Consider the following 22,805-nt stretch of genomic DNA (forward strand, 5'->3'; position numbering starts at 1 on the left):
TTCTACTCAACATACTGTATAGCCTTTTTAATCCCAATCAAGAACAATTGTTAATATTTCTAATATTTATATTTTTAGTAAAATAAATAAATAAAAAGTTTCATTAAAATATATTTTGCAGCAATAGCAAAAATTGTGGTTGCATTAAGAACACCTCAAAGTATTATGTAATGATTTCAAAGCAATGTAGTATAGAAAGGTATTACTCATGTGCCATAGCTCTTTTAATTTTGTTTGTAAAATAAATCCTAAATAAGATTATCACCAAGTTTTAAGTGCTACAAATATGTTTGGATTGTGTTAATAGAAGTGAATTATTTGTGGTAATCTCGGCATGAGAAGGAAAAGATTAGTAAACTATGGAATGGAATATGTAATAACAACGTAAAGATTAAGATAATGAGTGAGTGAAGAGCATGTATAAAAAATCAAAAATGAACTTTGAATGTTTGATTCATCTTTTAAGGGTTTAAGTAACAATGTAAGAAACTTATTTTAAAACCAAGAATCATGGTTTCCAAGCACAAATATTTTCTAAATATGGTTGAATGTAATTAGAGCATAATGTTGGGAACAATATGATGTATTTAGCTTTAGATGAAAATCAATAATATTTTTTTGTGCTCGTTTAGAATTTTTTATTTTTATTTCTACAACTCTTAAATATTCAAATGAACCTCCTCTAATTTATATCTGCAGTGGATGTAAATTTTATAAATTATATAAAGAAAATTAATTAAGGGATATAAGTTTGCAATCTAGGAAGGACCTCCATTTAAATAAATATTATCAAGTAGGCAAGAAATATTACTTGACGGATATTAAATAATTTGGGTACATCTATATATCATTTTATATTGTTACCTATTTTTGAGGTGTAAAGATATTTCTTATCCATTTTAAAGTCATGAAAGTGACGTTATAGAAATCCTAACATAATCACATTACCAAATCAAAGAGATTTTAAGTGCAACAAGAATTGGAATTGAACTCTTAGAGGTGAAATGTATACAAAAGTTCTTCTTTCTTCAAAAAGCTAAAATTATTAGGTTTAATAGTAAATGTATACAGATGTACCTGCATTATATGACACCCCTTACCTAATGTATTTGTTGCTCACCTAAAAATATTTACTAGAACAGAGGACTTTACTAGGTCATGAACTTTTGTCCTTAAATTAATATTCCTCATGTAATTTATAAGATTTCCATCTACCAAGGTAAATTAGAAGAGGTACACATGTACGTGTACATATATATATATATATATATATAGATACACTAAACAATAGAGAAGTAACTTGAACTTGATATTCAATCTTCTGGGATTAACCAGAGTTCTAAATCACATGAACACATTTTTGATGAGCCAATTTCACAAAGCAAATTAGGGTTTCACATATTTTGAAACATGATGCGCCATTTGCAGGATCTGATAATTCAGTCTATTCCCGAATGGATTCGTACGTTACAATTGAACTTAATTCTTTCTCACCGCAATTTTACCTAAGATGGCATTGTTTTTCAATTATCATTTCTTCACTACACAATCACGTGTCTGCTTTTTCGTCCAAAATTATATTTTCTTCACAGAGCACAATTGATTGTATCATTACTTGACTCAATTGTTTGAATTACTCGTTTCAAGTTCCTCGTTCTTACCATGGGAGTTCGTGTCACTTGAAAGTGTTTTCATTTCAGTGATCAACAATAGTGTCTTTTGCTCATTTCTCCTTATATCATGCTTACGTAACTTGTTTCCGGCAGCGAATTAAAATTCTATCAAGTAACAAGATATTTGCCAAGCACCTTTCTAAACTATTTCGACGTTCTTGATTACAATTGGCTTTAAAAAGACATTGGACCAATGCATGGTACGTGGTAGGAACTCAAGTTCATTCCTGATATTCCAATCTTAGTGGGCCATCCAAGCCCTGTCCAGCTCCATTTACAGTTGTTGCCCAACAGCAACAAAGCCCTGAAATCCTGCAGAAATCACGTAAACGAACACACGTCTTTGTTTTTTTACACACTCCAAACTAGTTTAACGTCTTCTAAAAGTTTAGATGCGTTCACAACAACCAATTATAAATAAAGCGACACCAGCACGAAGGGGAGCAAAACAAAGTACATAAAGCATAATCAAGCAGACATGGACAACAATTATTCTCGTGTGAACCCAGTTCATTTGAGGGAGCCTAGCTATAGGTACAAACATGTGACAATTTTCTCTGTTTATCTTGCATGGAACCATCTGTGGCATTTCAGCTTTTCAAAAAATGACTTGTCTAGTTTTTCCCAACTCTTCTACTCTACAATGGCCTTTGAAACACCAACAACCAATAGGTCCAACTTTTCCTCCACGAATTGCTGCTGATTCTACACTCCCATATACAGACGACCCGTGACCGCAACAGACGGCCAGACACAGGCAGCAGAAATCAAGGCTCTGGAAATCCAACTGGGTCTCACCACTCTCCACTGCTAATTCAAAGAGTTACAGGGACGCTTCACTAATTAAATCCACGCTTCTTTTCAGTCCGTCTTGGGAACCTTCTCCTCCACATATTCGTATTCGTGATCGGCAGCCTTCAATGCCTTCAGCTTCCTGTATCCCTTGTCTGTGCCGAATATCCTGTTGCGAACAAAACCAACAGGTGAGAAAATCCGAGAATCACAGGTGTTCACAAAAGATCTCTGTTCCAATTTGCACGTCACCGTTTAGTTGTGACCCAGCGACCATGACGAATCTGTTCTCCCTGCATGTACATTATGATCACGCCAGACTATGATACACGGCATCAACCGATGCCACAGCTTCAGCTATTTGGAGACTTCTGTTCAAATAATACTTACTTAAATGCCCACTCAAGGAGAGTGATGGGTAGAAAGCATTACTTAGATCGAGTTAAGATGGATGAGAATTGATGAATAGAAATTTCAGGAACATTAATTGTGCTGAACCTGGAGGTTCGGGCTAGAGAACTTACCAGTCCATGTAGGTAAATGTGGATGAGTAATTTCCAGACTTAGTGTACAGAAGACGGTGGTGATAATCATGGAAGTCCGCACTGTTTGGCAACATCCATAAGTTAGCTAGTTGTACAGGAAAGACCACGATGATAAGATGATAAAATTAGGGCCTCAAAGACAAATTTCAAGAAACTAGAAATAACGTACCCCCCGTAGATCGGCAAGTATCTGGAGAGACTCCATGGAAAATCATAACCACAATGGGCTTCCACGGTTTCAATTACACGCAGGCTCATCCAAATCCATAGAGTAAGGAGATGAGGACCAGTAATTGCGGGTCCAAAGATTGTAGCAAATCCAAGGAAGAGAATCTCCGCAGGATGGGCGTACTCAGATGTCAATCCGAAAGGAGTTGCATACCTGCACGACGACAGGTGAGAATTCACTAATAGTGTTGTTGTTATTAAATGATGGATGTGATGAATATCCCCGAATACGAAACAGGATGAGTTGTAAATAACGACAGCATTTTCCAGTCGAGATTGGAAACATTTCAATGAACATGTATAATAATTACATTCCAATGCTCTTGAACACACACACTTCACACAACGTATGTGATATCACATAGCATGTATAAAATAGACCACCTGTAGAACATCCAACAAGCACTAATTCTGAAAGACATATAACAAGATTTGCATCCAGGTTCAGGGAGGAGAGCACACACTCGTGATGGACGCTGTGAACATTCTTGTAGAGCCACTTAGTGTGCAGAAGACGGTGACCCCAGTAGAAGATGAAATCTTCCAATATGAAGTAGGACAAGATCTGGAAGCACACAATATTCCTGCATAGAACGTCCTCATTCATAAGGTGTACACTAACACTGAAGCACCTGGATATTGTTGACTGGTAAAGTAATGAGAGAGGCAGAGAATCTTTCAGCAGCAAACACCCACGAAAGCGTGAGCACGCACAAATTAAGAGAACACATGCTGCTAACTTACAAAATGGACAGTCTTACCAGGAAGGTAGAGGTAACTGACTGGTGAAGCCCATGTACTTGAAGACGGGATATGATACAATCATGAGGGGCAAGTTGACACAGATGTGGTAAAGCAGTAGCTTCATAACACACTTTTCTTGCGCTGCAACAGAGTTCACCTTTCCCTGTTGTTCAATAAATACAGAAGAACATTCAGATGCATTTCGTTATTTTGTTCCATTGAATGAGAAGGACTTCCAGTTAGGCGCGAACACAAAGCCGCTTGCGTGAGATCCAAAACGAGGTGAATAAAAAAACAAAGTAAAATAATACAAGTTTAGAATGAAGACTAGTATGAAAGCTAAGAATACAACACATTAGCCATGCTCGCTGTACCTGTATCTTGTACTGCCGTTGATATCCCAACCTCTCCATAACAATGAATGGAAGACCAGAAAGAAAGAATACACTCTCGTGTATAATGAAGCTGCCAATTGATGCCAGCTGGAAGTCGGTGAAGTTATTTATTAGGTACTGCACCAACAAAACATTATGATGTCATCCTGATCTTCCTCGAACAGACGTGGAAGCAAAGCTTTCCATGTAATATGATACCTTCTCTCAACTTCAGCGTTGCAAATCAATCTAACCAACTAGAAGCCAGCACCATTGCGCCTGGACAAGCAAAAGAACCATGTGTGTCTAGCGGCACATGTCGGCAGTCGATCACAATGCCTGTAGTAGAATATGTAATAACAACCCGTGCAAAAGAAGCACCTCGCTCGATCATAGAGTTGGTCAACTGAAACGGGCACATAAGCGTCTAACCACGGAGACGATAAGATCTGATGGCATCATCATCAACAAAATCCCAATTCTGTACCAGAATTGCAGTCTGAGGAAAACCTTTCTGTCAAATATGCACAATTAGCGTACACATCTCTGCTCCACGTTCCCAGGTGTGACTACGTACAGGTAGTTTAATATTCTAATGGAACCCAGCGTGCTTCTGAAAAGAGAATTAATACATCGTCCACTATTTACTGATTTCATTGTGCACTTTCCTTAAACAAAGAGCACCGCACCAGAGCCCGAGTTTGTCGCTAACCAAATCCGCTTCATCAAGGAGATTCTCTGACAACAAAAGTGCATAACAAAGTCGCAGAACACATCATGGAAGGCACTACTTCGAATTAGGGTTGAAATTTTCAAAAAGCCTGTGTAAAAAGGCCGATAAATTTGTCGTCAGTGGCACGGAACTGACTGTACACGGCAAGCGATGAATTAGCTGGTTCACGATCAGAGGAGCAACTCCATAACTTCTCCCACCGTTGAATTCCAGGACCGGTTAATTGAATGGGAAAGCGTGGAGCATGTCGACATCTACCCTACCACGAACTGATACTTGTCGAAAGTTTCTAAATGTAACCGTTCACACTAAAGATCTGATACTGCGTAGGACACAACGTTATCTCAGAGCCAAGATATGGAGAAGAGATACGTGGAACACTGAACATCGGCGATTGTCTGATAATGTAAGGACGCTTCAGTTCTTTCCCACCAACACGATTTCTACGGGGAAATGAAAAACCTCTCACGACAACTGCGCCTCCTCCAACAAGCTTCTACACGACCGATACACCCACACATTGCCGCAATCGGGGCACCGACTGCTGAAAAATACCAAATGCTACACACCGCAAAATGCTCCCACTTCATAAAACGCCTGACAACCCACTCCATCAATCCACGCACGTAGGCTAACACATCGACTCAATCACCCATTGAACCACACCCTCACACGCTGACATTCACACACATATCCAAATCAGGCCGACGTTCAAAATGGACCTGCAGGCAACAGAACAACATCCACCAGGCACCACGATGACATCCACTGGCGTCTTCGCACCGCTCACAAACCTCAGGAAAAAGGTAAGAAAACAGCGGCACGCAACCCAACAACAGACTCACCAGCCATATTTTCTCCAGAGCAGAAGCCATGCTGGATCGATTTCCCTCCTCCTCGCTTTCTGAACACCCCAACGCAGGGCGCTCTAGCGCGCTTGCCCTCAAGATCACTACCACCACCACGGGTCTTGGTATCTACCCAGCGATTTCACCACATCCCAGAAGAGCCTGTCCCTCGCTATCCTTCCTGTGCACGATTAATGCAGGGCCACCATAAGGAGCCACAATGGGGAAGATCCGCGAGGAGAGTCGCGGGGGGTGCGCTGCGGGCACAGTGCAATGCAGAGCGACTCGCAGATGCGCGAGGGATTTGAGAGATTCATGCAGCAGCGAGTGGAGCTCGGTGGCACCCCTTCGCCGCGCGGACGGTGTCAGGCAACGCGCGGCGACGACGACGACGACGCCTCCTCGCCCCGCCTCCCCCCTCGCCCCGCGCCCGCGCCTCGTAAGCTCGCGGCTGCTCCCAAACCCCCGCTCCTTCGACTCGTCACGCTCGCGCTCGCCGTTATCAGACGCCACCAGACGCGCGTAACCACCGAGGCGGTAGGCGATGCAACGCTCGTGAGCGGTCTTTGGTGAGTCAGCGGGCCACGTAGCCCAGTGGCATAAATATCGTCGCCGCCTTGGCAGGAACTGGGATGAGTGGGTGGGTGGGGGACGGGTGAGGGAGATATGGATGAGGACTGATTGGATGCATGTGGATGAATGATGTCTCTGCGTTCCCAAGGGGGACACGTACCCATGGGGCCTGGTCATGTACTCAGCGTTGCGGGTACTACCGGTATGGGAACCGTGTGACATTCCCAGTCTCTGATAATAGCTGTTCGATCGTGTTCCCATGATTGGGAACACACGATAGTTGCCTTCGAACCAACGGGCTGGGTGATGTTCCCTTCATTCTTGACAATGTGGTAGTTGGCAGCGAATGGGACGACGACGATTGGATGAATGTCTGACTTTGGATAAAATAGTGGATGAATTACTTATTAAAATACTTATTAAAATACGTGAATGTGTTTTCGTGATTTTTTTTAAAAAATATTAACAGCTTTGCTCATTCATTCGGTGCTTAAAAGTTTCGTCTCAATTAAGCCATTGCTAAAAGGATTTTTACATCCAGACGCTCCTTCGAAAGGCATCTCCAATTTTGTGTTTATTACTATTATTAGTGTTTTCTAAACAAGACATGTTGTATCTTCATAATAACAATTCATACAAATGCATAAAAATCAATTATGAAGTTTTATAATGAAAAGTTCTAGTGATTTTCAACCTGACTACTTGAATTTTTTAAAATGCTACTGCAGAAGGGGGAATATATATATATATATATATATATATATATATATCACTATTCATGCCATGTAAAAATAAATTAAGAGTTAACAAATTACAAGTTTTGAAAGTTACAACCTCTCACCTTCTCTCCTAAGCACAGAGCTCCCTTGGATTTGTAAAGGTCGTTTATTATTAAAAAATGATAACTTTGGTATGTATATATATATATATATATATACATACAAATATATGTGCATCCCAATCTAATATTATTGATAATGAGTAACGTATTTTTAGTTCGTTTTAAGCCATTTTATTATTATTGTTGTGTAGGGTAACCATTCAAATTATAAACAGTTTACAGTTGTCAATGAAATGGTATCAAATGATATTATAATAAGTTTTATAACAGAATGTTCTATTTGAATAACAAATTTAATAGTACTAACAACAACGGTAAGTATTTGAGATTGGCATGCAACCAAAGAAAGTTTAATACTGGTCTTATGCTCACAAGTATACAAACTGTCTTTGCTAGATTACACAATTAATAATCTCCACCAAAAAGTAAGATTATTTCAAAAGAATTTTTAATAAAGTCAAATAAATAAATAAGAGAAAGGAAATAACAGTATAACCTGATTCCAATTTAGAAAAAACATGAAAAATGCTTCATCTTGATTGTTTAGCTATCATTCATCAGAAAGTCTTGGTGGTTTCCTAAATTCATTCTTTTTTCATTTTGATAATGCAAACTTGCTTAATTAAAATAAAACGTGTATAATTAGAAAAAGTTTAAAAGCTGGGAAGATGAATCTAATCTAGAGGGTTTAAAATAAAAATAATGTGATTTTGATAATGAAAGGTATGGCAAAGTTTTGCAAATTGGTGGATTGTGTTAAAAACAAGATACAAGGAATAAAAATAGTCTTTATTCAAGGGGACATTTAGGTTGAAAGCTGAAAATTGAGCCTTGGAAGCCCAAAATGCCAACATGATTAATTCTTTTGACACTGCACTACAAGTTCAGAGTAGAAATACAAATCCAATTTGAGGTTATGAGTTTAGGGAGTAAAGGATATTGGTGGTTAAGACAAGCCATTATACAAAAAATATTAGTAACAAAATTAATGAATTGTGTACTTGAAATATTTACTCGATCATTGAATTGTTTATAGATTTGTAAAAGATACAAGTACTTACTTAAGACACAACAATTGTGCATGTTAGTACATGGAACATAAAGCACAAAAATATCACAACTTGTGGGATAAATTGAATTGTTGCTCTTTGTATATCATGATATACATATATAATTACATGCTGCATGGTTCATGCACATATTATTTATATATCTATATATGTAAAATAAAATAAAATGAAAGTTTTAAAGTTTGTAGCATAAAATGATTTTGATGGGAGTTGTAAATTGATTTGGGCATATGGTGCAAACTATATATATATATATATATATACCAGAGTACAGAATACAATCACTCTTTTTGTATTGTTATGCCTATATATTGTTCTTATAGAATAGCAGTGCAATAGACAATCAAATCAAAGTAGTTAGAGAATTAGACTAAATTCTACAAGAGTAATATAAAAATTGTAAGAGAAATTAATTGAAATAAAAAACATAAGCATTAAGAAGTAGTTTTAATTTATAAATTAGTTGAATTGAGAAAAACGTTTTTTTTTTTTTTTTTTTTTTTTGATGTAGTGGAGTGTGGAGCATATCACAAAGGAAGCACTTCATTATTATTTTTTTAAAACATGAAATGACGAAAAACTAATCAGAAAAATAAAGGCGAATGGGGGATTCAAAAGTATAAAGCCGCGCCAAGGGACGTGGACTAGTGGGGGGCAGGGTGAGCTGATGTCAGAGCAAATAGGGGTCGGTCATAGGGTCCAGGTCCCATGCCCGCTCATGTGTCCCCGTCATAGGCAAGACCTTTCGGTGACGGGTCCCATCTGGGGAGCGTACTCTCTTCTCTCTTCCCTTCCCCGCAAGCCAAATTGTTCACTTGGAGGGGAATTCGCCACGTAGGCTCGACCACCTCGGATGTGAGAGTTCCTTTTCCCGCCACGACCCGGTACTTCAAAGTGAGTGGGAGGCAGACGACCTTTTCTCATAGAGGCTCCGAACCCGCCCCGTTCACACCGTGCCTTACATTCTCCGACGTGGCAGTCGAAAATGCCACGTGGATTTCCGATTCCTTACTGTTTCGAAAATGCCAAGTGGTTAATTTTCTTTTGATTGATTGATTGATTGATTGAATGATATATTCATTTATTTATTTATTTATATTAACTGAAGCAAATGATTCTTTCACAAATAATTAAATGAGTGAAATTTTATGAATTACGAATAGGTTGGAAAAAGTTTTCTGGATCTTGAAACAATTGGTTAGAAACATCTTTGTTATTGAGAAGATTAGCCCTTTGTTCAATTTAAATGGAATATATATATATATATATATATATATATATAAAAATGTTGTTTTAAAAAATAAAAGTATAAATATCTATAAAATATGCTACCAAATAATGTGATATTTTCTTGAAGAACATTTGATGATACTTTCACACATATATTGTATACAAATTTAAGTTCAGTAAGTTTAGTAAATTTTTATTGATTTCTGAAGTACAAATGTAAAAGATGGTTCTCTGTGTTCTATTATATATATGTCTTTTTAAGATAAAAATACATTGCAAGAATGAAATTATGTTCTAACGAAAAAGTTTAGATATTATTATTATAATCATTGTAAATATTACATGTAATTTTTTTTTTACTTTAAACTTATTTTCTAAAAAAATAAAAATAATGCTGCTTCTATTTTAAACACTATCATTGAAAATATTTCTTCAAAACACCACTATATCTCTACATTTTTCTACAGGAACCATTAGGTGGAGAATCATATACATGTTATTCACATGTAACTTATGTGCTATATCAAGTTCATAATGATTTTACATTAGCATAAAGTAATATTTGCTAGAAAACATAAAGTAGTATTTGCTAAGCCTTGGAAACAAAAATTTATGATAATTATAAAAAACAATTCAATTGAACATAAAAGAAGAAAGTTTTGGGTTGTTAAAGGTGGTAGTGAATTCAATTAACAATGTTATATAATATATTAGAATATTCTAATTTCTATCACAATATTTTTTTTAAATACATATTACATCACAAACATATAATTTGATTTTTTATAAGAAGAATATTTAGAAAATAAACAAATAAAAATTATATAATATATAAATTGATAATTTAAACATTTGTATTAGTCTAAATAGAAATAAAAATAAGAGATAAGAAAATAAATAAAATAAAAAATAAACAAATATACATACTTTTCTCATTTTGTAAGCTATTATGATAATTGCATTTAGATAGAAACATCTTTGGCAATCATTAATATTAAATAAATTTTAAAATATTTATCTTTTTAACAATTGTTGTATTTATTTTTAATTAATAATTTTTTTGAATGATAATTGTTATGAAGGTAAGACTAGTCAGCATAATAAATTTCAAAAGAATTCTTTTAATTACTTAGCAACATCAAGTTTTTATTATACATATATATATTTACTTAAATAAGAAGTGTTGAATTGAAGGCAAATATAAGTATATTTAATATTATCTTATGGCAAAGCTTCTTAGAAGCTTTATAGAAGTGTATTTAACTTCATACATATTTGTAATTGATTGGTAAGTTAAAAACTTGACTAACAAATTAGCCACATATCACATATATTGGTAGTATCATAGACATACATATTTATTCCAATAATTACCTATATAATTAGATATAAATAGATATAAATAGATTAATTTCATAATATCTACTTGAGAAGCTTCATACTTTATTAAAAAATAAGAAAGATTTGTAGTTGAAAAAAATTAAACCAATACATATAGAAATTATAGATAGTTGTTTATTATCTTTTAGAAATATTATCTATGAAATAATTTTTTAAAATATAGCAACTAAAAATCATAATAATTTAATAATATTTAATATCATTAGATCTCCTTCTAATCCAATTATTTTAGGATTATTGTGGCTAGAGAAGTATAATCTTCAAATAAATTTGATTTATCATAACCTTATTATTATTATTATTATTATTATTATTATTATTATTTATATAGTTTAGCTCAAGATTTTATTAGTCAAGTAGAAAAATATAATTCTAATATAACCAAAATTTTATTGGTAGGTGCATGAACTTTTATGCATGGTACAAGATAAGAGTCATTTTTTTTTATATATGCAATAACTATTTTTGATGGAAAATAGACTTTATGTGGTATTTTAAGCTATTATTAAGATTATTAAGATATTCTTCAAAAGAAAAATGTAAATACTCTTTTGAAACATTGCTCCTATGATTGTTCAATTAATCTTCAAGATTGAGTTCAACTACCATTTGAACCAACCTATTATTTATTGCAAAATAAATTGACTATGTTGAAGAAATACAGTGAGAAGAACTTGGCTAATAATTTTATATGCCATTCTAAATCTCTGACAAGGACTTTTATCTTATTTGTAAAGAAAAAAGAATGATCTTTGTAGATATGTATAGACTATTGAAAATTCAAAATGATCACCATTAAAAATTGATATCCTTTATTTTTGATTTCAAGACTTTTTGATCAATTCAATTAAGCATAGAACTATACAAAAATAGAGCTACAAGAAGTATATTACTTGAAACTAATTAAAAAAAGAGATGAATGGAAAATTATGTTTTGAACTAAATATGAAAATTTTGAATATAATTTCATATCATTTGGACTTATAAATGTACCAACTACTTTTCAACATCTAATGAATGATGTCTTTTGTGAGTTTCTTGGTGATTTTTTTGTATGTTATTGAAACAACACTTTTATCTATTCTAAGAACATAGAAGAGGATGAACTTCATGTTTGTTGTAAAAATTGAGAGATATAACATGTCAAGATGAAAAAGTGTCTATTTTATCCTACTCAAGTTGACTTTTTAGAATACATTATTTTAAACAATGGCCTCATAATGGATCTTAAAAATATCTCAACTATCGTGGATTGAAAGATCTTGAAAATAATCAAAGATTTGCAGTGTTTTTTAAGATTTGTCAATTACTACTAAATCTTCATGATGAACTTTTCTCAAGTTGTAGCTTTTCTTATACATTTGATATGTAAAGACAAACTTAAGTAGAATAAAGAAATTGAGGCATCTTTTAAAGCTTTGAAGAAAATATTTATCATTCCACCAATTTTGTATTGCTTTGATTTTTTGAAGGCATTCTATATGAAAACATATGCATTAGACTTTGTTATAGATGCAATGTTGGTCTAAATGAGAGCAGATGACAAGTTCTACTTGATAGCATTCTATTCTAAAAATATTTCAATAGCCAAAATCAACTACGAGATCCATGAAAAAGAACTTCTTTCAATTATAGATTCATTTCAAGAATGCAATCATTAGCTACAAGGCACTTCTATTTTAGTCACTATGTATATTGATCATAAGAACCTCGAGTATTTTATGATAGATTGTACTTTGAATTGTTGTAAAGCTTGTTAGAGGATGTTTTTATTAAAATTTGATTCTTAAATCACTTATTGACTTGAAAAAAAACAAGATTTATTAGATACCATTTCTAGAAATTTTCATCTTATACTTAAAAAAGAAGATACAACCTTTAATCAACAAAGAATAATTTTCTTGAAGTTGGAGCATTTTCTTCTTTAAGAAATGAAATCAACATTGATTAATGATTCAATCTTTCTCAAGTAAGTTCAATCAAGTATGTCCTATGATTCTCTTATTCGAGATATTAAAAATAATTATTTTAAATATCATAATATATTTAAGTTTAAGTTTTAAAATAATCTACTTTATTATAAGAAAAAATTATATATTTAAAAAAAAATAGCTAGAAATTTTTAGAAGTCTCAAATATGGATGGCTTTATAAAATCATATGACATTTGTTCAAAATTAAAAACTCTACATCATCTATCATATATACTTCTTTAATCATTATCTGTTCCAAAATAATTATTGTCTTCTGTTTCAATAGATTTGATCATGAATCTTTTAGTTTTAGATTCTTATGATTTTATGTTCATGATAGTAGATTGTTTTATTAAGATGACATATTTTGTATCATGTACAAAATCTATCATATATAAAGAAACAACTAAGCTTTTTATTAATAACATCTATTGCTATTATAGATTAATCAAAAATATTATATTAGATAGAATGACTTACTTTGTATCAAAATTTTGGAGATTTTTTTTTTAATTCTAAAAATAAATTTAAGACTATCTCTAGATTTTATCTTCAAATTAATGGACAAACAAAATATGTAAAGTAAGTTTTAAAGTAATATTTGAGATTTATCATCAACTACCAATAAGGTGATTGGATAATTTTTTTTTTATCATTGATAGAGTTTGTTTATAATAATACAATACAATCTTCTATACAACAATTATCTTTCTTTATTAATTATGATTATTATCCATGACTTCATGTTTTTGATGATTCAAAAGTTAATAATCTTATAGAAAAAGATTTGACAAATTGTTTATATAAGGTACATAAAACTATGAAGCCACATCTAAAAGAAATTCAAGAACAACAAAAGACCAATTTGAATGTCTATTCTAAGGAGCAACCTCAATTCTATGTTGGCAAAAGGTATGATTACTTTGTCACAATATTAAGACTAGCCACTATTATGACAAGTTAGATTATTGTAGGCTTGAACCATTTCCTATTTGTAAACAAATCGATTCAATCACTTATTGATTATTGATTATGAGAGTCTATAATGATCTATTTTGTATTCCACATATTTTTTTTGAGCCATATAGAATAATGAATATTTTACAAAAAAGACAAATGCCACTTCACCTTATAAAAGTAGATCATAATGAAGAGTTCAAAATTGAAGAAGTCTTAGACACTTGGTGGCACTGAAATAAGTTGAAATATCTTGTTTATTAGCATAAATATGATATTAGTAAACATACATGAAAGTTTGTGAAGAATCTTACAAATACACCACAAAAAATTGATTCTTTTCATCAACGATATCTATCACAATCAAGATGAAGAATAACAAATCTTTTTTATTAAAGAAATGTAATTTTGAAAAGATTACATCATTGTTTGTAATTTTTGTGTATTTGTTGTAATAAAGAGCTAAAAAATCAATAGTTAGTAAATTTAATTCAAGAGCTATCATTTATTGATTTACAAGACAAAATATTGTGATTGTTATAATCTTCAAGTTGACATCATAGATACAAAGACCTTCAAAAATGACATGTCCTTCCTCCAATGAATGACAAGATATAACATATTTGATATCATGACCTTAGAAAAGACTTTTGATTTTTGGTGATTTTATTAGAGATAGAAATGACTCCTAACGGTATTTCAAATGTTTTATTTGAAAGATGTTACAAAGACATTAATAATGATCAAATAACAAGATGGTTTTTTTGCCTTGATATAGGACACTTATTAATGATTGAAATCACCTTCAAATAGAAAAAAAAATATGATAAACACATTTCATTGCATTTTGAACTTCTTCAATATTTGATGATTTCTCTTTGTAGAATTTGTTTCTAAAAGGAAAAGAAATATCACAAATATATATTTTTATTTAATTAAAAAGTAGTAGGTAGAATGTAAATATAAGTAGATATGATATTATCTTATAGCAAAGCTTCTTAGAAGATTTATAGATGTATATTTGGCTTTATACATGTTTATAGTTGATTAATAGATTAAAAACATAGCTAATAAATTAGCATGTGTTAGTTGCTTGTGGTAAAACCTAACAATTTGGCACACATGTAGGAAACTTGCCTTGCAAGTTAAAACATGTGATTCACAAATTGGACATATGTCAAAGATCTTACAGAATGTTGATGCATAACTTCTAATTAGATAGTATACATGGAGACAAGAGTGAAGCCTTTTTCATACGTATCTATGCCTTTGTAAGCTTTAGTCTTCTTTCAAGACTTTCTAATCTTCTTGTCTTTGGCAATGACCATTCTAATTTAAAATGATTAAAATGCCATCTTTGAATGATTTTTTAGTCTTTTTGAATAATACAAGAGTGTGTTGATCTTTAAGTCCTTTAAGATTCATGTCCTTGATGATTTAAAATATATATATATATATATATATATATATATATATATATATTACTAAAGTAATATCATAGTTTTAAGATTGATTAAATACTAATGATCATAATCTATTTTTAACATTTTAAACGTAACAATACAAAGTTATTGATTTTTTATTTTGTTATTGTTTTAAAAAATACTATTATAGAATTTTTAAATATTAGAATTTTAAAAAATTAAAATTATAAGTTATTCTTTAATTTCTTATAAAATTATTATTTCTTTTTATATAATATAGATTTTTATTAAAAATAATTTAAAATTTTAATAATTATTAAAATTTATTAGTAGTTAGACATCCATTTTTGAAATAATAGCCTTGTAATATGTGCCATTTGTATATAAAAACATCTAAACTAAAATAAAATAATCTAAAATGTAGATTGTTTAAAATTAATTTTGTTCAATTTTTTTTATTTTTTTTTATTTTTTTTTGTAGTTGTTGTATTTTAAATTTTTTATGTTATATTTTTAAAATTTTACATTGATATTTAGTTGGTTAGAGTTTATGTTTACTAAAATCTAAAATTTTATTTATTAGAGTTATGACATTCAAGAGATATTTTAAACATTTATCTAAATTGCTCCATCTTTGTTTATTCATATTATGGTAAATTTAAAATTCAAGTTTGGCAAAATAAGTGCTTTTAGATAGTCTTAAGAAATAGTAGTAAATAATCATCTATAATTGTAACAATTAAAATGTACAATATAATGAAAAAGATATATTGAATTATTAAAGTGGTTAAAATAATATGTTGTATCAAAGAAATTTAGGCAAGATAGACATATTAAGTTTGAGTGGTTAAAATATATGCTAAAAAAAATACAAAGCATTCATTTGGTGTTTTATCAATAAAAATTTACTATGGCCAAAAAACACTATCATTTGAAGTAAATTATCTTTTATAAATTATTAAAAAATTTAAATGTTTTAAATGTTTCAAATAATAATGGTATTGTATATTAAAAAACATACAACATATATATATATATATATATATATATATATATACTAAAACCATATTAGAATTATTGTTATTAGAATTTAATAAATTAAATTAAATTGCTCTAATATTCTTACTTATTGATAGTTAATAACTATTTCTTATATATATATATATATATATATATCAATTATATTTTAAACTCATGTATAAATATGTATTTTTTCTTAACAGTACCATAGATAATTACATCATTACTAATGATATATTCTATACAATTTTTTTAATACATCAACACTGAAATATATTTGTCCATGGTTATCTTACTTAATAAGTAACATGAAAAATACATGAGAATAAAGGAAACCATTAGGTAGACACTCCCCTTTTATTGCATTGACAAACCTCCCCCTTGTGTCATGCACCCCTACATACAAACAACAAAGCTCTTATTTACACTCACAATTTGTAGTCAAATTTAGAAGAAAATATTCTCAAAATGAAATTAATAAGGTTTTTAAATTGAAAGAAAGAATTATACGAAATATATTATGAAATTTTGTTAACTCAAATATAAATGAATAAATAACTAAAATCCCAGAAACTACTGCATGCACATTGTCTTAAAAAATTATCCAATAGCTATTTAATGTAAATATGAGTTTTATTATGTGTGTTCAAAGATGTGTGGTATGGAAGGGGGGGGGGGTCCATGCAATAAAAGACATATTCTAAGAAGCGCATGCAACAAATGTTACCGACGCTACATGTCTTTCAGTAGCATTACTTTTATACTTTTTCTACCCAACATTCATTCATACTCTCCTGCAATCTTTCTACACACCAACATTGAAAACGAAAAAATGGGTTCTTTCAAAAAAGATATTAACAGAACTAACATGCTGTATACATACATACATACACACACACACACACGTATATATATATATATATATATACCAAAGTGGCACCGAATACAATCTGTCATACCGGGGGCTCAAGTTTGGGTGCCCTTTTCAGCGTCATCCAAACCCAAAGGTGGCATCTTTGCCAAACGAAAAGCTTGTGGCACCATCCGAACATGGAATTCAAGCAAGGCACTTGCTGGGGCTTTGATCCACATGAATGAATGATCCAAGGGAGCTTTTTTCCTTCGAGGAGCAATAAATGATCAACCCACATCCCCACAATTCTGATTTTGGTTCCCCCATTCAAACAATTGAGTGATCCCCCAGCCTCGGTCACTCCGCCCGCGTCGCACAACACAGTTCCGCTTTGTTTCCATTCCTTGGAAGAGGCTCCCTTCTCCCTCTCTCTCTCTCTCTCTCCCGAGTGTGGTGGCATCGGGAACTCCGCCAAGTTGTTAATGGGGGGGGGGGGGGGGGGGGGAGAGAGGTCCTCAGAGCTTAATCCAAACTTCGAAGCACGAACGCGCAGACTAAAAAAATGTATTCGAATGCATCAGAAACTGAAAGAAATCACAAAGCGAACAGCTCCCCCACAGCGACCAAAATCCCACGAGAAACCATGACATGGGATACACACACGCTTCTCACACACGAAAACCAAAAAGGACCAAGTGTGTGAAAAATTTGCAATGCAACACAGTGCAGAAGAGAAAAACAGAGACGCAATGGAATGCAAAAACACGATGACAAAAAGAGTGCAACTTCGAAGGAAGAAGACTACCTTATTCCAATCCCCTCTAAAGGTATAAATCTGTTTTAGAGGAAAAAATATATGAATTACAAAAAATATTGCACACCCGGAGATATCAATGGGCAAGCATCCCTCGACAAGTGAACATGACGATATCCGCATCAATCACGTAATCCCACTCTCAACTATGTACTCAATTTGAATCCCTTGGTAGATAGATACAAAGTGCCTAGTATAAGCGACCGCATCCCCCACTTCTACAGCTCTAAACCCCCTAACATGGATAATTATACCAACCCACATGGATAATTATACCAACCCACATGGAAAATTGTGCAATGCGGGTTCAGTATTTTTTTGATTTCATACCTATTTACCGTTTGCAGCGGGACTGTGCTCTGTCGTCGGAGGAGGATGTGAGCTTACGCCATTGGATTTGGCGTGCTCTCTGGAGTTCGTCGGGCTCTGGGGCGTGGGGCTGCGCGTGTTGGGACTCCGAAGCGCGGGGCTGCGAGGATGAATTGGGCTGGCGGATGTGCTCGTGCCGTTGCTCATCTTTTGTGGGCCTGTCGACGGAGGGCCTTCAATTGCGAGCTTGGGCTCGGGTGCGGGAAGCGCGAGCTTGGGGGGCGATGGCGGGGTGAGGACGTAGTTGACGCGGGGTTTCACGGGCGGTAGGGCGGGGAGCGGGACCTCTTGAATGAACCACTGGCGGATGAAGCTCATCGGGGGGCGGGCTTCTGGATCAGGGTGGCAGCAGAATAAGCCCATCTGCAGCAATGTGGTCATCTTCTCGGGGTCGTGTGAGCCGTCGAGCTTCGGATCCACAATTGATAGCAGCGTGTGCTGCTCGTGGGCTCGCCATACCTGGTCGACCAAGCTCACGTTCTGATTCTCGGGCAAGTTCTTGTCGAGCGCCTTCCTTCCCGTCGCAACCTCCAGAGCCAAAACCCCGAAACTGAACACATCGGATTTCGTTGATGCTTTTCCCACCTGCGAGAGCTCTGGGGCTAAGTAACCCCGCGTCCCGGCGATAATGGTCGTCTGGACGTTGTCGGTAGTGTGATGTATCAGGCGGGCGAGTCCGAAGTCTGCGAGATGCGGGTTGAAATTCTCATCGAGAAGAACATTGCTGGGTTTCACGTCACGGTGGAGAACGCATTGTTGGCATTCTTCGTGGAGATACGACAACGCGCACGCCACTCCTCGCAAAACCGAGTGGCGCATGTCCCATCCTGCGAATTTAGCGTTCGTGTTGGTGCCGTCGAGGAGCTTGTCCAGGGAGCCATTGGGCATGTAGTCGTAGACCAGGAGCAGATTGCCCTTCTCGTGGCACCATCCCTGGAGCTGTACGAGGTTCCTGTGACGAATGCGGCTGATGATGGACACCTCAGCGAGAAACTCCCGCTCTCCTTGATTGGAATCGTGCGCGATCTGTTTCACGGCCACGATAGATCCATCGCTCAACGTCCCCTTGAACACACTCCCGAAGGCACCTCGCCCAAGGAGCTCATCTGCGCTGAACTGCTTCGTCGCCTGCGACAGCTCCCTGTACGTGAAGATTCTTGGGCCATAAAAGGTCGAGTCCGCAGGCTTCAGTGCTCCTGAGTTACCACTCTTCTTTGATTTTGATCCCGTGATGGCCTTCTTGGAGCCAGTTTCCTTTCCAGGCTTGGCGGAACTCCCGAGGCATTTTGCCCCACAGCACAAAAACCTCAACGCTGAAGTCATTCAGATAAATTTCCCCTCCCCCCCCCCACCCCCCCCCGCACCTCCCTCCCTCCTCCCACAGTCTCTCTGCTGCACCAAACAAATCTCTCGTGGAAGTCGAGCTCGAGCTCTGCTTTCGCCAGGCTGCCCAATCACCCTGGCGCATTCACACAATTCCACACAAACCGCTGGCCCGGAAGCAAATCCCCGCAGCCGAATCGATTCGGCGCAATCAGGGTTTAAGCTCTCATCGCTCCCTCACCTCCGAAGCTGCAACACACCACCAGACCCCAAGCCACTCCACCGATGGTGACTTCATACCACGCCTAGGTCAGGGTGCAGCTCGATTCCTGCTGGCGAGTTGAAACCCACCACCCTACGAGAGAGGATGGACGAATTGACAAGATTAGCCAACTCGTCACATCCGCGAAACTAAGATTCGTTTCCCCAGTGATGAAAGTCGTGCTGCTCATGCACCTCCAGCACAGGAGCCCTGCGCAAGATGACGACGACTGCAATCTTGGAAGCGCGCGACGACAACGTGTGGGATAGTGCCGGAATTGCACAATTCCGCGTTGCCGCTTCATTTCCACCCCATCGCCTTGTGAATTCCACTCAGCCCCACCCTACTGCATGTCTAGGTTGGGTAGATCCCCCCATGTTGCGGTGCCAGGACGAGCGCTTGCTAATAACGGCCCCATTCCGGGGATTCGGCCCCTCCACTAGTGGATCGGGGACTGGTCACTGGCTGTCCATCCCGTGCAGGCTAACTTATTGAATTGGGTGGATTCATTCCTCCTCGGCGAGCCCAGACTTACCATCTCTGGCATCATCTGGGGCGTTGCGGCGTTCCCGGAGCGAGCCTCCACCATCAAGTCGTTCGTGCTTCGACCATTTCCGCCGGATTTAGCAAGCTGCTTCTCTGTTTACTCACATTTGTTGTTTCGGTTGCTCTTTTCTGTCACTTCTTCTTGCGATCTCCCCCTCCCCCCCCCCCCCCGCACAGTGATCTCCTCCTCGAGTAGCTTCCCCAGCCCTCTCACCCACCGACCGACTTCACGCTACCTCTCCAGTGTCTGCGAATGGCTCCCACCGATTGTTGCTGCGCCATTGCTGTTGCTATTGCAAATTGATCGATCGATCGAATGATTCCGCTCTCGTTACTACTTACTGCTCATTCATAGTCCTCCTCCTCCCTGGCCCTGGACGATCCACGGCACCTGAAAGCACCAATCTGTGCTTCGATAATTTTTGGTCGAAGCGCCGTCCATCACGATCCTCTCATCGCTCCCTCTCTCTCTCTCTCTCTCTCTCTCGCTACTTCCGTCGAAGTGTTTTTTTATTTTTTTTTTGGCCTCGGTTTCTACGCCTCGTCGACAGTTTTTTTTTAGCTGTTTTCTCATTCGACAGACAGACCGCTGCCTGTGCAAAGGTTTCAGAATCGGTGTGATTGAGATTTGATCAAATTTAAGATCGTTTGGTTTTAGTTTCTAGGAACTTTAGAAGTGGGTTTCACATCATGGATTATCAGAAAAATATAAATAAAATAAATAAACACTCGTATTGGTCATTCATAAATAGAAACTAGTTCCAATTGCACAATTTGTTGTGGTTATAAAGAACTAATTCAATCATGTGCCATTATTTATTGACTGAATTATTTTTAAACTAAAAAAATTATAATTTATCATTGACATGTAAGTAGCTGTAGCTGTACACCTCATACATTTTCAAATGTTTTAAGACCCACCTAATTCTAACACTGCTTTTTTGAGTATATAGTCATAGCCCAGTGTATAATCCTGAGACTGCTGGTAATGAATATGAACCACTTCTCTATGTATACATATATGTGTGCCAAAACTGAAGTAAACATGTCTACAATTTTAGAATTAAAACTCGTATCATTAATATATATATATTAAAATTATTCTTAGTATTTTAAATTTAATGTCTAATCCATTAGTTGTCAAAATTAAATGTGTTGAATAGACACGATTTTATGCATACATTTAATGGCATTTTTATTTCTATTTTTGATTTATTTTGTTTTTAAAGTCAAATTCTAATACAACACAGAAAAATCAACAGTGCATTGAGAATTAAGAGTATGATGTTGAATCATTATTTTAAGTGCATCTTTTTGAAAGTGGTTTGAGATAGATTTGAGTATGGCTTGTTATTTTTGCATTTTTGCATTTTTGCATTTTTTTTTTTTTAAACCTAAATCACTGAGACACAGAATTGCTCTTTTATAGATTAACCAAAATGGTTTTTTTTAAACACAATTGCAATCAATTACACATAAATATCAAATGATTTGAAATATTTACCAACGACTTTTATTTATTATTTTATTTATTTAATATTTGTGATGACGATAAGATTGCAGCTTTGTTTTCAAATATTCAGTTTTTACATCAGAGCATGTTATTTAAAATAATAATATTCATACATGAGAGAAAAAAACCATAAAAAATAAAAAATAAAATCTTTTGATTTTGTGTTTCTAATTCAGTAAAAGAGTTAAATATTCACATAACTAAAAATGTTGATAATAAAGGAAAGTTTCACATTACATCAAGGAAAGTTTCACATTACAGCAATTAAATATAATCAAGGAATCAATATACTGCTATTTAATTGTATCATGTAATACCTTTTAAAACTTACTATATGTTTTTATATATATATATATATATATATTGAAACATGCATGCACATCAGTGAATACTAAAATCAATAAATTCTAAAGTTTGTTTATTAGTAACAAATAAAGTGATCATGGTTATTAAAATGCTTTTTTATGGTTTTTATTAAACTAACAATTTGTTAGATATAACTTTAATTATTTACTTTTGTATGAATCTATAAAATTGATAACTTTTTCTACTGCTCTCAACAACATGAATTTATTCTAAGAGTTAAAGTGGATGCAATTGGAAGAGCGTTTATTATTTTATTATTTACATGATCTGGGTAGTATATTAGTACTACTCGTGTGCTCCACGACACATGTTTCTAGTAGCATACGTATCCCTA

General features: G+C 34.7%; 2 protein-coding genes across 4 annotated transcripts; both read right to left on the reverse strand.

Moving 5' to 3' along the window:
- Nucleotides 1–1,675: 1,675 nt before the first annotated feature.
- On the reverse strand, nt 1,676–6,202 carry LOC112288272 (methylsterol monooxygenase 2-2). 3 transcript variants are annotated; one of them, XR_016505631.1, is made up of 8 exons: nt 5,935–6,202; nt 4,357–4,494; nt 4,000–4,145; nt 3,703–3,822; nt 3,180–3,392; nt 2,990–3,070; nt 2,472–2,634; nt 1,676–1,985 (listed from the first exon to the last, which is right to left on the reverse strand). XR_016505631.1 is itself a non-coding variant. In XM_024532301.3 (7 exons), the coding sequence occupies exons 1-7, from the start codon at nt 5,962–5,964 to the stop codon at nt 2,535–2,537; spliced, it is 828 nt and encodes a 275-aa protein (XP_024388069.1). In that variant the 5' UTR covers nt 5,965–6,202; the 3' UTR covers nt 2,205–2,534. The 3 variants fall into 3 exon arrangements, 2 of the variants coding, with proteins under 2 accessions (XP_024388069.1, XP_090110557.1); XM_024532301.3 differs by lacking the exon at nt 1,676–1,985 and having other exon boundaries at nt 2,205–2,634; XM_090254431.1 differs by lacking the exon at nt 1,676–1,985 and having other exon boundaries at nt 2,205–2,634; nt 4,357–5,811.
- An 11,844-nt stretch (nt 6,203–18,046) lies between these two features.
- Nucleotides 18,047–20,745, reverse strand: LOC112288262 (putative L-type lectin-domain containing receptor kinase S.7). The gene has a single exon (XM_024532281.3). The coding sequence runs from the start codon at nt 19,782–19,784 to the stop codon at nt 18,423–18,425; it is 1,362 nt and encodes a 453-aa protein (XP_024388049.1). The 5' UTR covers nt 19,785–20,745; the 3' UTR covers nt 18,047–18,422.
- Between the last annotated feature and the right edge of the window lie 2,060 nt (nt 20,746–22,805).

Source organism: Physcomitrium patens, chromosome 11, assembly GCF_059467195.1.
Source record: "Physcomitrium patens ecotype Gransden chromosome 11, ASM5946719v1, whole genome shotgun sequence".
Taxonomy (NCBI): domain Eukaryota; kingdom Viridiplantae; phylum Streptophyta; class Bryopsida; order Funariales; family Funariaceae; genus Physcomitrium; species Physcomitrium patens.

What these genes read in the sequence shown, in the direction of transcription:
- LOC112288272 (XM_024532301.3), bottom strand. Translation starts at nt 5,964, where the DNA reads ATGGCTTCTGCTCTGGAGAAAATATGGCTG. An exon ending in CTCTGGAGAAAATATGGCTG is followed by an intron (nt 4,495 to 5,934) that starts GTGAGTCTGTTG and finishes TTGTTGGTGCAG; the next exon opens with TACCTAATAAATAACTTCAC. An exon ending in ACATTTACCTACATGGACTG is followed by an intron (nt 2,635 to 2,989) that starts GTAAGTTCTCTA and finishes TGTTCGCAACAG; the next exon opens with GATATTCGGCACAGACAAGG.
- LOC112288262 (XM_024532281.3), bottom strand. Translation starts at nt 19,784, where the DNA reads ATGACTTCAGCGTTGAGGTTTTTGTGCTGTGGGGCAAAATGCCTCGGG.